At 42.5% G+C, this 17,586-nt stretch overlaps 1 protein-coding gene across 1 annotated transcript; it reads left to right on the top strand.

Annotated features, from left to right (window-relative positions):
- Nucleotides 1-9,558: 9,558 nt before the first annotated feature.
- On the top strand, nucleotides 9,559-10,615 carry LOC103643345 (two-component response regulator ORR12). Its single transcript, XM_008666511.4, has 5 exons — nucleotides 9,559-9,737; nucleotides 9,820-9,866; nucleotides 9,972-10,049; nucleotides 10,196-10,266; nucleotides 10,347-10,615. Exons 1-5 carry the CDS (start codon nucleotides 9,644-9,646, stop codon nucleotides 10,426-10,428), a joined length of 372 nt encoding a protein of 123 aa, XP_008664733.1. The 5' UTR covers nucleotides 9,559-9,643; the 3' UTR covers nucleotides 10,429-10,615.
- Nucleotides 10,616-17,586: the final 6,971 nt, after the last annotated feature.

A 17,586-nucleotide genomic window follows, 5' to 3' on the forward strand; every position in this document is an offset into this window, starting at 1 on the left:
TTTTGCACCCTCTCTCGCGGACTCGATTATATTTCTAACGCTAACCCGGCTTGTAGTTGTGATTATTTTTGAGAATTTCAGTTTCGCCCTATTCACCCCCCCTCTAGGCGACTTTCAATTGGTATCAGAACCCGGTGCTTCATTAGAGCCTAACCGCTCGAAGTAATGTCGGGAGATCACGCCAAGAAGGAGATGGAGACCGGCGAAAAGCCCACTACAAGCAACGAGAAAGCTCTATCGGGAGAGTCCCGCAACAAGGAGAAGAGGAATGAAAAGAAGACTTCTTCCCACAAGTCGCATCGGAGTGGCGACAAAATTAAGAAGATGAGGAAGGTGGTCTACTACGAGACCGACACTTCATCACCTTCTACCTCCGGCTCCGACGCGCCCTCCATAACTTCAAAGCATCATGAGCGTAAGAAGTTTAGTAAGATCCCCTTACATTATCCTCGTACTTCTAGACATACTCCATTACTTTCCGTTTCATTAGGCAAACCGCCAACCTTTGACGGTGAAGATTATGCTAGGTGGAGTGATTTAATGAAATTTCATCTAACCTCACTCCACAAAAGTTTATGGAATGTTGTTGAGTTTGGAGCACAGGTACCATCCATAGGGGATGAGGATTATGATGAGGACGAGGTGGCCCAAATCGAGCACTTCAACTCCCAAGCCACAACAATACTCCTTGCCTCTCTAAGTAGGGAGGAGTATAACAAGGTGCAAGGATTGAAGAGCGCCAAGGAAGTTTGGGACGTGCTCAAAACCGCGCACGAGGGTGATGAACTCACCAAGATCACCAAGCGGGAAACGATCGAGGGGGAGCTCGGTCGCTTCCGTCTACGCCAAGGGGAGGAGCCACAAGACATGTACAACCGGCTCAAAACCTTGGTGAACCAAGTGCGCAACCTCGGGAGCAAAAAGTGGGATGACCACGAGGTGGTTAAGGTTATTCTAAGATCTCTTATTTTCCTTAACCCTACTCAAGTACAATTAATTCGTGGTAATCCAAGATATACACTAATGACTCCCGAGGAAGTTATCGGGAATTTTGTGAGCTTTGAATTTATGATCAAGGGCTCACGGAAGATCAACGAGCTTGACGATACTTCTACGTCCGAAGCTCAACTGGTTGCATTCAAAGCGACGGAGGAGAAGAAGGAGGAGTCTACACCAAGTAGAACACCCATCGACGCCTCCAAGCTCGACAACGAGGAGATGGCGCTTGTCATCAAAAGCTTTCGCCAAATCCTCAAGCAAAGGAGGGGGAAGGATTACAAGCCCCGCTCCAAGAAGGTTTGCTACAAGTGTGGTAAGCCCGGTCACTTTATAGCTAAATGTCCTATTTCTAGTGACAGTGACAGGGGTGACGACAAGAAGGTGAGAAGAAAGGAGAAGAAAAGGTACTGCAAGAAGAAGGGCGGCGATGCCCATTTTTGTCGTGAGTGGGACTCCGACGAAAGCTCTAGCGACTCCTCCGACGACGAGGACGCCGCCAACATCGCCGTCACCAAGGGCCTTCTCTTCCCCAACGTCGGCCACAAGTGCCTCATGGCAAAGGACAGCAAAAAGAAGAAGGTTAAATCTAAATCCTCCACTAGATATGAGTCCTCTAGTGATGAAAATGCTAGTGATGAGGAAGATAACCTACGCACTCTTTTTGCCAACTTAAACATGCAACAAAAAGAGAAGTTAAATGAATTGATTAGTGCCATCCATGAGAAGGATGATCTCTTGGACTCCCAAGAGGACTTCCTAATCAAGGAAAACAAAAGGCATGTTAAAGTTAAAAATGCTTATGCTCTAGAAGTTGAAAAATGTGAGAAATTATCTAGTGAGCTAAGCACTTGCCATGAGACTATAGACAACCTTAGAAATGAGAATGCTAATTTATTAGCTAGGGTTGATTCTATTGCTTGTAATGTTTCAATTCCCAATCTTAGAAATGATAATGATGATTTACTTGCTAAGATTGAAGAATTAAACATATCTCTTGTTAGCCTTAGGAAGGAAAATGAAAAATTGATCGCTAAGGCTAAAGAATTAGATGTTTGCAATACTACTATTTCCGACCTTAGAACTAAAAATGATATATTGCATGCTAAGGTTGTAGAATTAAAATCTTGCAAACCCTCTACATCTACCGTTGAGCACACTTCTATTTGTACTAGATGTAGAGATGTTGATGTTAATGATATTCATGATCACATGGCTTTAATTAAACAACAAAATGATCATATAGCAAAATTAGATGCTAAAATTGCCGAGCATAACTTAGAAAATGAAAAGTTTAAATTTGCTAGAAGTATGCTCTATAATGGGAGACGCCCTGGCATCAAGGATGGCATTGGTTTCCAAAGGGGAGACAGTGTCAAACTTAGTGCCCCTCCTAAAAGATTGTCTAATTTTGTTAAGGGCAAGGCTCCCATGCCTCAGGATAACGAGGGTTACATTTTGTACCCTGCCAGTTATCCCGAGAGCAAAATTAGGAGAATTCATTCTAGGAAGTCTCACTCTGGCCCTAATTATGCTTTTATGTATAAGGGTGAGACATCTAGTTCTAGGCAACCAACCCGTGCTAAGTTGCCTAAGAAGAAAACTCCTGGTGCATCAAACGATCATGACATTTCATTCAAAACTTTTGATGCATCATATGTGCTTACTAACAAATCCGGCAAGGTAGTTGCCAAGTTTGTTGGGGGCAAACACAAGGGCTCCAAGACTTGTGTTTGGGTACCCAAAGTTCTTGTTTCTAATGCCAAAGGACCCAAAACCGTTTGGGTACCTAAAGTCAAGAACTAAGGGCCCGTTTGGCACAGCTCCAGCTCCTGATTCTAAGCGAGGATCTAGAGGAGCCGTGCCAAACGGATATTTTTTTAAACTGATTCTCATGTGGAGCCGAAAGATCGGGAGTCGTTTTTGTGAAGAAAGGTGGGATCTAAAAAAACCTGCTCCACCCTCCCTTAAAACAGCTCCTCAACCAACCAAATATGGACCTCCCCTTAAAGTTTGATCGAAATTACCCGCAATTGCCATTGGACAAAAACATAACGAGCCAATTTATGGATTAAACATTTGAGACCATTTTATGCACTACTATGATGGGAAAATTTTATATGTTATTGTTTCATATATTTTTTTCCCGTATATGCATCCTACTTATTGGTTTGTAATAAAGTGGAACTGCAAAGAGTAAAACAGACAATCGCCACAGACCACCAACTCTCAGAAGACAAGAATCAGTTTACTTGCCAAACGGTTTTAAAAATGATTCTGATTTTCTAGGAGAATCAGGAGGATCAGCTCCTCACGAGGATCAGGATCTAGAGCTAAAGAAGCTGGAGCTGGAGCTTTGCCAAACGTGCCCTAAATTTGTTTTGTAGGTTTATGCATCCGGGGGCTCAAGTTGGATCATCGATAGTGGGTGCACAAACCACATGACTGGGGAGAAGAAAATGTTCTTCTCCTACAAGAAAAACCAAGATCCCCAACGAGCGATCACATTCGGGGATGGAAACCAAGGTTTGGTCAAAGGATTGGGTAAAATTGCTATATCTCCTGACCATTCTATTTCCAATGTTTTTCTTGTAGATTCATTAGATTACAATTTGCTTTCTGTATCTCAATTATGCAAAATGGGTTACAACTGTCTTTTCACTGATGTAGGTGTCACTGTCTTTAGAAGAAGTGATGATTCAATAGCATTTAAGGGAGTGTTGGAGGGTCAGCTATACTTGGTAGATTTTGATAGAGCTGAACTCGACACTTGCTTAATTGCTAAGACTAACATGGGTTGGCTCTGGCACCGCCGACTAGCCCATGTTGGGATGAAGAATCTTCATAAGCTTCTAAAGGGAGAACACATTTTAGGACTAACCAATGTTCATTTTGAGAAAGACAGGGTTTGTAGCGCATGCCAAGCAGGAAAGCAAGTTGGTGCCCATCATCCACACAAGAACATTATGACGACCGACAGGCCGCTTGAGCTACTCCACATAGATCTATTCGGCCCGATTGCTTACATAAGCATCGGCGGGAGTAAGTATTGTCTTGTAATAGTGGATGATTACTCTCGCTTCACTTGGGTATTCTTTTTGCAGGAAAAATCTCAAACCCAAGAGACCTTAAAAGGATTCTTGAGACGGGCTCAAAATGAGTTCGGCTTAAGGATCAAGAAAATTAGAAGCGACAACGGGACGGAGTTCAAGAACTCTCAAATTGAAGGCTTCCTTGAGGAAGAGGGCATCAAGCATGAGTTCTCCTCTCCCTACACGCCACAACAAAATGGTGTAGTGGAAAGGAAGAATAGAACTCTATTGGACATGGCAAGAACCATGCTTGATGAATACAAGACTTTGGATCGGTTTTGGGCCGAGGCGGTCAACACCGCTTGCTACGCCATCAACCGGTTGTATCTACACTGAATCCTCAAGAAGACATCCTATGAACTCCTAACCGGTAAAAAACTCAATATTTCATATTTTAGAGTCTTTGGTAGCAAATGCTTTATACTTGTTAAAAGAGGTAGAAAATCTAAATTTGCTCCTAAGATTGTAGAAGGCTTTTTACTAGGTTATGATTCAAACACAAGGGCATATAGAGTCTTTAACAAGTCCTCTGGACAAGTTGAAGTTTCTTGTGACGTTGTGTTTGATGAAACTAACGGCTCTCAAGTAGAGCAAGTTGATCTTGATGAGATAGGTGATGAAGAGGCTCCGTGCATCGCGCTAAGGAACATGTCCATTGGGGATGTGTGTCCTAAGGAATCCGAAGAGCCTCCAAATACACAAGATCAACCATCCTCCTCCACGCAAGCATTTCCACCAACTCAAAATGAGGATGAGGCTCAAGTTGATGAAGGAGAAGATCAAGCAAATGAGCCACCTCAAGATGACGACAATGATCAAGGGGGAGATGCAAATAAGCAAGACAAGGAGGATGAAGAACAAAGGCCGCCACACCCAAGAGTCCACCAAGCAATCCAACGAGATCACCCCGTCGACACCATCCTAGGCGACATCCATAAGGGGGTAACTACTAGATCTCGTGTTGCACATTTTTGTGAACATTACTCTTTTGTTTCCTCTATTGAGCCACACAGGGTAGAGGAAGCACTTCAAGATTCGGATTGGGTAGTGGCAATGCAAGAGGAGCTCAACAACTTCACAAGGAATGAGGTATGGCATTTAGTTCCACGTCCTAATCAAAATTTTGTAGGAACCAAATGGGTCTTCCGCAACAAGCAAGACGAGCATGGTGTGGTGACAAGGAACAAAGCTCGACTCGTGGCCAAGGGATACTCCCAAGTCGAAGGTTTGGATTTCGGTGAAACCTATGCACCCGTAGCTAGGCTTGAGTCAATTCGCATATTATTGGCCTATGCTACTTACCATGGCTTTAAGCTTTATCAAATGGACGTGAAAAGTGCCTTCCTCAATGGACCAATCAAGGAAGAGGTCTATGTTGAGCAACCTCCCGGCTTTGAAGATAGTGAGTACCCTAACCATGTCTATAAACTCTCTAAGGCGCTTTATGGGCTCAAGCAAGCTCCAAGAGCATGGTATGAATGCCTTAGAGATTTTCTTATCACTAATGGATTCAAAGTCGGAAAGGTCGATCCTACTTTATTTACTAAAACTCTCGAAAATGACTTGTTCGTATGCCAAATTTATGTTGATGATATTATATTTGGGTCTACTAACGAGTCTACATGTGAAGAATTTACCAGGATCATGACACAAAAATTCGAGATGTCTATGATGGGGGAGTTGAAGTATTTCTTAGGATTTCAAGTGAAGCAACTCCAAGAAGGCACCTTCCTAAGCCAAACGAAGTATACTCAAGATATTCTAACCGAGTTTGGAATGAAGGATGCCAAACCCATCAAGACACCCATGGGAACCAATGGGCATCTCGACCTCGACGAAGGAGGTAAATCCGTCGATCAAAAGGTATACCGGTCGATGATAGGTTCTTTTCTATATTTATGTGCATCTCGACCGGATATTATGCTTTCCGTATGCATGTGTGCAAGATTCCAAGCCGACCCTAAGGAAGCTCACCTTACGGCCGTAAAACGAATCTTGAGATATTTAGTTTATACTCCTAAGTTTGGGCTTTGGTATCCTAGGGGATCCACTTTTGATTTGATTGGTTATTCGGATGTCGATTGGGCGGGGTGTAAAATTAATAGAAAGAGCACATCGGGGACTTGCCAGTTCTTGGGAAGATCCTTGGTGTCTTGGGCTTCAAAGAAGCAAAATTCCGTTGCTCTTTCTACCGTCGAAGCCGAGTACATTGCCGCAGGACATTGTTGCGCGCAACTACTTTGGATGAGGCAAACCCTTAGGGACTATGGTTACAAATTAACCAAAGTTCCTCTTCTATGTGATAATGAGAGTGCAATCAAGATGGCAGATAATCCCGTCGAGCATAGCCGCACTAAACACATAGCCATTCGGTATCATTTTCTTAGGGATCACCAACAAAAGGGAGATATCGAGATTTCATACATTAATACTAAAGATCAATTAGCCGATATCTTTACCAAGCCTCTTGATGAACAAACTTTTAACAAACTTAGGCATGAGCTAAATATTCTTGATTCTAGGAACTTCTTTTGTTGATTTGCACACATAGCTCATTCATATACCTTTGATCATGTCTCTTTCATATGCCATGACTAATGCGTTTTCAAGTCTATTTCAAACCAAGTCATAAGTGTATTGAAAGGGAATTGGAGTCTTCGGCAAAGACAAAAGGCTTCCACTCCGTAACTCATCCTTCGCCGTCGCTCCTCGCATCTCTCCATCTTTTGGGGGAGAATCCAAAGCAAAAGGACTTCGCCTTTGGTATAATCTTCACTCATTTATTTATGATCAAAGGGGGAGAGAGTAATTCTAAGGGCTCTAATGACTCTATTTTTGGCGATTCATGCCAAAGGGGGAGAAAGTATTAGCCCAAAGCAAAAGGACCGCACCACCACCCAATTTTAAAGAGTTTTTCAATTAGTATGATTCTCAATTGATAAATTTCAAATTGGTATCTTATTGTGTTCAAAAGGGGGAGAAAAGTAGTATTTCAAAATTGATACATCAAAACCCTCTTGAACACTAAGAGGAGAATCTTATCTAGGGGGAGTTTTGTTTAGACAAAGGAAAAGCATTTGAAACAGGGGGAGAAAATTTCAAATCTTGAAAATGCTTTGCAAAATCTTATTCATTTACCTTTGACTATTTGCAAAAGAACTTTGAAAAAGATTTACAAAAGAATTTGCAAAAACAAAACATGTGGTGCAAGCGTGGTCCAAAATGTTAAAAACAAAGAAACAATCCATGCATATCTTATGAGTAGTTATATTGGCTCAATTCCAAGCAACCTTTGCACTTATATTATGCAAGCTAGTTCAATTATGTACTTCCACATTTGCTTTGGTTTGTGTTGGCATCAATCACCAAAAAGGGGGAGATTGAAAGGGAATTAGGCTTACACCTAGTTCCTAAATAATTTTGGTGGTTGAATTGCCCAACACAAATAATTGGACTAACTAGTTTGCTCTAGTGTATAAGTTATACAGGTGCCAAAGGTTCACACTTAGCCAATAAAAAGACAAAGTATTGGGTTCAACAAAAGAGCAAAGGGACAACCGAAGGCACCTCTGGTCTGGCGCACCGGACTGTCCGGTGTGCCACCGGACAGTGTCCGGTGCACCAGAGGACTCCAACTCAAACTCGTCACCTTCGGGAAAGTCCAGAGGCGCTCCGTTATAATTCACCAGACTGTCCGGTGTACACCGGACAGTGTCCGGTGCTCCAAGGAAGAGCGGCTCTGGAACTCGCCAGCTTCGGGAATTCGCAACGGCTAGTCCGCTATAATTCACCGGACATGTCTGGTGTACACCGGACTGTCCGGTGTGCAATCGAAGCAACGGATACTTCGGCGCCAACGGCTACCTGCAGCGCATTGAATGCGCTCCAGCGCGCGCAGAAGTCAGGCACGCCCATACTGGCGCACCGGACACTCTACAGTACATGTCCGGTGCGCCACCGGACATGCAGGCGGGCCCAGAAGACAGAGCTCCAACGGTCGGAACCCAACGGCTTTGGTGACGTGGCTGGCGCACCGGACATATCCGGTGCACCATACGACAGTCCGCCCCACCAAACGGCTAGTTTGGTGGTTGGGGCTATAAATACCCCCAACCACCCACCATTCATTGCATCCAAGTTTTCACACTTCCAACCACTTACAAGAGCTAGGCATTCAATTCTATACACACTCAAGAGATCAAATCCTCTCCCAAATTCCACACAAAGCTTTAGTGACTAGTGAGAGAGATTTGCTTGTGTTCTTTCGAGCTCTTGCGCTTGGATTGCTTTCTTCTTTCTTGATTCTTTCTTGCGATCAAATTCACTTGTAATTAAGGCAAGAGACACCAATCTTGTGGTGGTCCTTGTAGGAACTTTGTGTTCCAAGTGATTGAGAAGAGAAAGCTCACTCGGTCCGAGGGGCCGTTTGAGAGAGGGAAAGGGTTGAAAGAGACCCGGTCTTTGTGACCACCTCAACGGGGAGTAGGTTTGCGAGAACCGAACCTCGGTAAAACAAATCCGCGTGTCACACTCTTTATTCACTTGCGATTTGTTTTGCACCCTCTCTCGCGGACTCGATTATATTCCTAACGCTAACTCGACTTGTAGTTGTGATTATTTTTGAGAATTTCAGTTTCGCCCTATTCACCCCCCCCTCTAGGCGACTTTCAGCTAGTCATAGGCAAAAACTTTGGGTTGGAGTGGAGTTTTAAATACTTGAAAAATACCAAGGTATCTACGAAACCATAGTATTTATAACAAACTTTTTACCAGGTAGAAAAACATCTTTTGGCAAAAATACTATGGTATTGTCCAGTACCATGGTTTTACCACAAAACCTCAAAAATACTTTGCATCCAAACACCCCCTAAATGTTATGCCTAAAATGTGCTTACAGTTGTTTCTCTATGAAATAAGGAAAAAATCGGTTCCAAATTAAGCACAATTTGTTTGCCCATAGAAAATGAAATAGTTTGTCATGTAAGGCCCCAAGAAAGCCTTAATAAGGAGCCAAACAACCATGTTTCTTTGGTTTTTAATCTAGCAAAGTTGTATAGTACTTACCAAAGGAACTAAACATATCTTGAATGATTCATATTCCTGAAAGTGCCAAATCATGCAAATGAAAGGCTTTTATGATTAAAAATATAGCTAGGATCCTCCTGAGATATGTTCTATATCTTAAAGATGTACTCACTCATGTTAAAAGATATGATAGTTATATCCTACTATTGTTTACTCTTTTCTCTATATTAAATATATTATCAATATACCTACTCATTTATTCCATATCTTATGGATATCATTTGTATAATTGCAAACTTGTCGTTTATATTAAACATATCATCAATATAGCTACAACTTATGATTTTCTATCTTAAGGCTATAGATAGTAGCCAGCCAGTATTTGATACTATATTTAATATACCATTAGTATAGCCAGAAATTTCTATATAAAGAGGTCCACTTTAGATCCAGTCCATCATAAACATCGCAATACAAACAGTTTCAAGGTCATCCTTAAAGGAAGGAAAAGGAAGTTGTGGGAGAGTATCATGGACACTATTGGTCCACATGTACTCATAGTTGATGACACCTTTGTTGATCGCCTTGTGGCATCTCGAGTTTTGAAGACTTGTAACATTCAAGGTATAATGTCTTGAGATTTCTATGCCTTTTTTACAATTACTGATTTTTATTTCCCCCTTTTAATAATAATATTGTTTTGTAGTGACAATGGTGGAGGGCCCAAAGCAAGCCTTAGATTTTCTAGATGTGGTACATCAATAGTTTATATAACTAATAGTAATCGGAATGTACATAACTTATTGTAATTGGTTACTTACAATGTTTGCATGTTTTCAACATAACATTTGTATACAGGAGAATGATGTAAATTTGATTCTGACCGATTATTGTATGCCTGGTATGACTGGATATGATCTCCTAATGGAGGTGAAGGTAGACACCTTTTTCAAACAACAATAACTTCTATTACGAATGGCCATATAGTTCGTTATATATGTTGTGTCAAATTTTTTATGTTTGTGCCTTGAAATATATATAAATATTATCGATTATTAACTTAACTTGTTACACCTACTCAGGAATCACCAAAGCTAAAGCACATCCCAGTGGTGGTCATGTCTAGTGACCACATCCCTCAAAGAATGCAAAAGTGAGTAAAGCTTAAATATATGAAGTGGTTGCACTATATACATGAGTATCATCTATATACTTAACTTATATCATATGTAGGTGCATGGATGCAGGGGCAAAGGAATACATCATAAAGCCTATCAAAGCTATTGATGTGCCTCGTATCTTGAGCTATATTTGATAAGATGATGTGGGAAGAGAATATAGAACAAGACAACTCACTATAGGGTTCTATTTTCAATTGTCAAGGAATTATTCTAAGAAGACCTTGCATGGTCTTGTTTTATGTCATTAATTCTATGTAATTTGCTTCAACTTCAATTATATTATTTTTGTTATGTCCAAATAATTTATTTATCTTAGATCCATATGATGTATGCTATCTTATTTTCTTAATATCATATTGGATCATATCAAGACTTGTCATAAGAATTTGTTTACTTTTTTCAAGGAATATGATGGTTTCATATCAATATTTGATTGTGTGTTCATAAAAGTTGTTGGTCACCTGTTAAAGCTCCTAAAGGGAACCATAACATGACATCACAGTTAAAACCACAATACATTCTCCCCTTTCTAATGAAAGAAAGAAGGCAAAGGGAGAAGGGCAATGACAATGAAAGGGGAAATATGAATGACTACAATGCAAAGAAAGTCATTTAAAGAATGTCATCATAATCATTCATCTTTCTAATTACATTGATACAATTACAAGGTACCTTGAAAGGGAATTAGGCTTACACCTAGTTCCTAAATTATTTTGGTGGTTGAATTGCCCAACACAAATTGATAAACTAACTAGTTTGCTCTAGATTATACGTTCTACAGGTGCCAAAGGTTCATCTACAACTATACTAATTCGACTGTCCGGAATACCGTAGATTATTCCGGACAGGAGAAGCTTTTTGGAAAAACAGGCCAAGCGCGGACCGTCCGGGCTCTTGCGGCGGACCGTCCGCGACATCGGGATACCCCTCGGACAGAACCAATGCAAGAACACAAGTTTCCACTACAGACTGTCCGGAGGAAAAGCGAAGACCGTCCGAGCCCTCACGCGGACCGTCCGGCCTCAGGCGCGGACCGTCCGGTCGGTAAGAAACCGAAAAACCCGAAGGTGACGGGTTCGGAGAAATGAATTATAGGGGGCCTCGCGGACCGTCCGGGGTGCACGACCGGACCGTCCGCGACTGGCTCTGTCTGACATCTGACGTCGCATTAAATGCAATATAGCCGTTGATATAGCCGTTACTGCTGACCGTTGCATTTTCAGCCGTTGATCTACAGGGGCGGACCGTCCGCACCAGGAGGGCGGACCGTCCGCGCTCAGCAGAATGGCCCAACGGCTAGGAAGTGGTTGGTGGCTATAAATACAACCCCAACCACCTCCATTCACTTCATCCAAGCATTCCAACCTTCAACATTCAATACAAGAGCTAGCAATCCATTCCAAGACACATCCAAAGCCTCCATCTCTCCAAGTTTCACAATTGAGAAAAGAGATCATTAGTGATTAGTGGCTTGAGAGAGAAAGTGATCCGTGTGTTATTTGTCGCTCTTGTCGCTTGGCCTTTTTTCAATCGTGCTTTCTTGATTCTTTCATCGCAATCAAACTCACTTGTAATTGAGGCAAGAGACACCAAACTTGTGGTGGTCCTTGTGGGAACTTTGTGTTCCAAGTAATTGAGAAGAGAAAGCTCACTCGGTCCGAGGGATCGTTTGAGAGAGGGAAGGGTTGAAAGAGACCCGGCCTTTGTGGCCTCCTCAACGGGGAGTAGGTTTGCAAGAACCGAACCTCGGTAAAACAAATCTCCGTGTCTCACTTGCTTATTCGCTTGGGATTTGTTTTCCGTCCTCTCTCGCGGACTCGTTTCTTTATTACTAACGCTAACCCCGGCTTGTAGTTGTGTTTATATTTGTAAATTTCAGTTTTGCCCTATTCACCCCCCCTCTAGGCGACTATCAATTGGTATCAGAGCCCGGTGCTTCATTAGAGCCTAACCACTCGAAGTGATGTCGGGAGATCACGCCAAGAAGGAGATGGAGACCGGCGAAAAGCCCACTACAAGCCACGGGAGCACTTCATCGGAAGAGTCCCGCACCAAAAGGAGGGAGAAGAAGAAGAGCTCCTCCAACAAAGGGAAGGAGAAGAAATCTTCTTCTCACCTCAAAGAGAAGAAGGAAAAATCTTCTTCCCACAAGCCGCATCGGAAAGGCGACAAGCACAAGAGGATGAGGAAGGTGGTCTACTACGAGACCGACACTTCATCAACATCGACCTCCGACTCCGATGCGCCCTCCGTCACTTCTAAGCGCCAAGAGCGCAAGAAGTATAGTAAGATCCCCCTACGCTACCCTCGCATTTCCAAACATACACCTTTACTTTCCGTCCCATTAGGCAAACCACCAACTTTTGATGGTGAAGATTACGCTAGGTGGAGCGATTTAATGCGATTTCATCTAATCTCGCTCCACAAAAGCATATGGGATGTTGTTGAGTTTGGTGCGCAGGTACCATCCGTAGGGGATGAGAACTATGATGAGGATGAGGTGGCCCAAATCGAGCACTTCAACTCTCAAGCAACAACAATACTCCTCGCCTCCTTAAATAGAGAGGAGTATAACAAAGTGCAAGGGTTGAAGAGCGCCAAGGAGGTTTGGGATGTGCTCAAAACCGCGCACGAAGGAGATGAGCTCACCAAGATCACCAAGCGGGAAACGATCGAAGGGGAGCTCGGTCGGTTTCGGCTTCGCAAAGGGGAGGAGCCACAACACATGTACAACCGGCTCAAGACTTTGGTGAACCAAGTGCGCAACCTCGGGAGAAAGAAGTGGGATGACCACGAAGTGGTAAATGTTATTTTAAGATCTCTCATTTTTCTTAATCCCACTCAAGTTCAATTGATTCGTGGTAATCCTAGATATACTAAAATGACCCCCGAGGAAGTTATCGGGCATTTTGTAAGTTTTGAGTGCATGATAGAAGGCTCGAGGAAAATCAACGAGCTTGGCGACCCATCCGAAGTCCAACCCGTTGCATTCAAGGCAACGGAGGAGAAGAAGGAGGTGTCTACACCAAGTAAACAACCAATAGACGCCTCCAAGCTCGACAATGAGGAAATGGCGCTCGTCATCAAGAGCTTCCGCCAAATCCTCAAGCAAAGGAGGGGGAAGGACTACAAGTCCCGCTCCAAGAAGGTTTGCTACAAGTGTGGTAAGCCCGGTCATTTTATTGCTAAATGTCCTATATCTAGTGACAGTGACCGAGGCGACGACAAGAAGGGGAGAAGAAAGGAGAAGAAAAGGTACTACAAGAAGAAGGGCGGCGATGCCCATGTTTGTCGGGAATGGGATTCCGACGAAAGCTCAAGCGACTCCTCCGACGACGAGGACGCCGCCAACATCGCCGTCACCAAGGGACTCCTCTTCCCCAACGTCGGCCACAAGTGCCTCATGGCAAAGGACGGCAAAAAGAAGAAGGTTAAATCCAACTCCTCCACTAAATATGAATCTTCTAGTGATGATAATGCTAGTGATGAGGAGGATAATTTGCGTTCCCTTTTTGCCAACCTTAACATAGCTCAAAAAGAAAAATTAAATGAATTAGTTAGTGCTATTCATGAAAAGGATGACCTTTTGGATGCCCAAGAGGATTGTCTAATTAAAGAAAACAAGAAACATGTTAAGGTTAAAAATGCTTATGCTCTAGAAGTAGAAAAATGTCAAAAATTATCTAGTGAGCTAAGCACTTGTCGTGAGATGATTGACAACCTTAGAAATGAAAATGCTATTTTAAATGCTAAGGTTGATTCACATGTTTGTAATGTTTCAATTCCCAATCTTAGAGATGATAATGTTGACTTGCTTGCTAAGATTGATGAATTGAATGTATCTCTTGCTAGCCTTAGATTAGAGAATGAAGATTTAATTGCTAAGGCTAAAGATTTTGATGTTTGCAAAGTTACAATTTCCAATCTTAAAGATAAAAATGATATTCTTCATGCTAAGATTGTGGAACTTGATTCTTGCAAACCCTCTACATCTACCATTGAGCATGTCATTATTTGTGCTAGATGTAGAGATATTGATGTTAATGCTATTCATGATCACATGATCTTAATTAAGCAACAAAATGATCATATAGCTAAACTTGATGCTAAAATTGCCGAGCACAACTTAGAAAATGAGAAATTTAAATTTGCTCGTAGCATGCTTTATAATGGGAGACGCCCTGGCATTAAGGATGGCATTGGCTTCCAAAGGGGAGACAATGTCAAAATTAGTGCCCCTCCTAAAAGATTGTCAAATTTTGTTAAGGGCAAGGCTCCCATGCCTCAGGATAACGAGGGTTACATTTTATACCCTGCCGGTTATCCCGAGGACAAAATTAGGAAAATTCATTCTAGGAAGTCTCACTCTGGCCCTAATCATGCTTTTATGTATAAGGGTGAGACATCTAGCTCTAGGCAACCAACCCGTGCCAAGTTGCCTAGAAAGAAAACTCCTAATGCATCAAATGATCATGCCATTTCATTTAAAACTTTTGATGCTTCTTATGTGCTTACTAACAAATCCGGCAAAGTAGTTGCCAAGTTTGTTGGGGGCAAACACAAGGGTTCCAAGACTTGTGTTTGGGTACCCAAAGTTCTTGTGTCTAATGCCAAAGGACCCAAAACCGTTTGGGTACCTAAAGTCAAGAACTAAAATTGTTTTGTAGGTTTATGCATCCGGGGGCTCAAGTTGGATACTCGACAGCGGGTGCACAAACCACATGACAGGGGAAAAGAAGATGTTCTCCTCATATGAGAAAAACCAAGATCCCCAAAGAGCGATCACATTCGGGGATGGAAATCAAGGTTTGGTCAAAGGTTTGGGTAAAATTACTATATCTCCTGACCATTCTATTTCAAATGTTTTTCTTGTTGATTCTTTAGATTACAACTTGCTTTCTGTTTCTCAATTATGTCAAATGGGCTACAACTGTCTATTCACTGATATAGGTGTCACTGTCTTTAGAAGAAGTGATGATTCAATAGCATTTAAGGGAGTGTTAGAGGGTCAGCTATACTTGGTAGATTTTGATAGAGCTGAACTCGACACTTGCTTAATTGCTAAGACTAACATGGGTTGGCTCTGGCACCGCCGACTAGCCCATGTTGGAATGAAGAATCTTCATAAGCTTCTAAAGGGAGAGCACATTTTAGGACTAACCAATGTTCATTTTGAGAAAGACAGGATTTGTAGCGCATGCCAAGCAGGAAAGCAAGTTGGCTCTCATCATCCGCATAAGAACATAATGACGACCGACAGGCCACTAGAGCTCCTGCACATGGATCTATTCGGCCCGATCGCTTACATAAGCATCGGCGGGAGTAAGTACTGTCTTGTTATTGTGGATGATTATTCTCGCTTCACTTGGGTATTCTTTTTACAGGAAAAATCTCAAACCCAAGAGACCTTAAAGGGATTCCTGAGACGGGCTCAAAATGAGTTCGGCTTAAGGATCAAGAAAATAAGAAGCGACAACGGGACGGAGTTCAAGAACTCTCAAATTGAAGGCTTTCTTGAGGAGGAGGGCATCAAGCATGAGTTCTCTTCTCCCTACACACCTCAACAAAATGGTGTAGTGGAGAGGAAGAATAGAACTCTTTTGGACATGGCGAGAACCATGCTTGATGAATACAAGACTTCGGATCGGTTTTGGGCGGAGGCGGTCAACACCGCTTGCTACGCCATCAACCGATTATATCTTCACCGAATCCTCAAGAAGACATCATATGAACTCCTAACCGATAAAAAGCCCAACATTTCATATTTTAGAGTCTTTGGTAGCAAATGCTTTATACTTGTTAAAAGAGGTAGAAAATCTAAATTTGCTCCTAAGACTGTAGAAGGCTTTTTACTTGGTTATGACTCAAACACAAGGGCATATAGAGTCTTTAACAAGTCCTCAGGACTTGTTGAAGTTTCTTGTGACGTTGTGTTTGACGAAACTAACGGCTCTCAAGTAGAGCAAGTTGATCTTGATGAGATAGGTGAAGAACAGGCTCCATGCATAGCGCTAAGGAACATGTCCATTGGGGATGTGTGTCCTAAGGAATCCGAAGAGCCTCCAATTGCACAAGATCAACCATCCTCCTCCATGCAAGCATCTCCACCAACTCAAAATGAGGATGAAGCTCAAGTTGATGAAGAAGAAGATCAATCAAATGAGCCACCTCAAGATGATGGCAATGATCAAGGGGGAGATGCAAATAAGGAAGATAATGAGGATGAAGAACAAAGGCCGCCACACCCAAGAGTCCACCAAGCAATCCAACGAGATCACCCCGTTGACACCATCCTCGGCGACATTCATAAGGGGGTAACCACTCGATCTCGTGTTGCACATTTTTGTGAACATTACTCTTTTGTTTCCTCTATTGAGCCACACAGGATAGAGGAAGCACTTCAAGATTCGGATTGGGTGGTGGCAATGCAAGAGGAGATCAACAATTTCACGAGGAACGAGGTATGGCATTTAGTTCCACGTCCTAACCAAAATGTTGTAGGAACCAAATGGGTCTTCCGCAACAAGCAAGATGAGCATGGTGTGGTGACAAGGAACAAAGCTCGACTCGTGGCCAAAGGGTATTCACAAGTCGAAGGTTTGGATTTCGGTGAAACCTATGCACCCGTAGCTAGGCTTGAGTCAATTCGCATATTATTGGCCTATGCTACTTACCATGGCTTTAAGCTCTATCAAATGGACGTGAAAAGTGCCTTCCTCAATGGACCAATCAAGGAAGAGGTCTATGTTGAGCAACCTCCCGGCTTTGAAGACAGTGAGTACCCTAACCATGTCTATAGGCTCTCTAAGGCGCTTTATGGGCTCAAGCAAGCCCCAAGAGCATGGTATGAATGCCTAAGAGATTTCCTTATTTCTAATGGCTTCAAAGTCGGTAAAGCCGATCCTACACTCTTTACTAAAACTCTTGAAAATGACTTGTTTGTATGCCAAATTTATGTTGATGATATTATATTTGGGTCTACTAACGAGTCTACATGTGAAGAGTTTAGTAGGATCATGACACAGAAATTCGAGATGTCTATGATAGGGGAGTTGAAGTATTTCTTAGGATTCCAAGTAAAGCAACTCCAAGAGGGCACCTTCATCAGCCAAACAAAGTACACTCAAGACATTCTAACCAAGTTTGGGATGAAGGATGCCAAACCCATCAAGTCACCCATGGGAACCAATGGGCATCTCGACCTCGACACGGGAGGTAAGTCCGTAGATCAAAAGGTATACCGGTCGATGATAGGTTCTTTACTCTACTTATGTGCATCTCGACCGGATATT

The sequence above is a fragment of the Zea mays genome, chromosome 1 (assembly GCF_902167145.1).
Source record: "Zea mays cultivar B73 chromosome 1, Zm-B73-REFERENCE-NAM-5.0, whole genome shotgun sequence".
NCBI classification, from domain to species: Eukaryota; Viridiplantae; Streptophyta; class Magnoliopsida; order Poales; family Poaceae; genus Zea; species Zea mays.

Excerpts from the sequence above, each read along its gene's own strand:
- LOC103643345 (XM_008666511.4), top strand. The coding sequence starts at position 9,644 with ATGGACACTATTGGTCCACATGTACTCATAGTTGATGACACCTTTGTT. Across the intron at positions 9,867-9,971 it reads CCTTAGATTTTCTAGATGTG|GAGAATGATGTAAATTTGAT; the intron begins GTACATCAATAG and ends ATTTGTATACAG. Across the intron at positions 10,050-10,195 it reads ATCTCCTAATGGAGGTGAAG|GAATCACCAAAGCTAAAGCA; the intron begins GTAGACACCTTT and ends ACACCTACTCAG.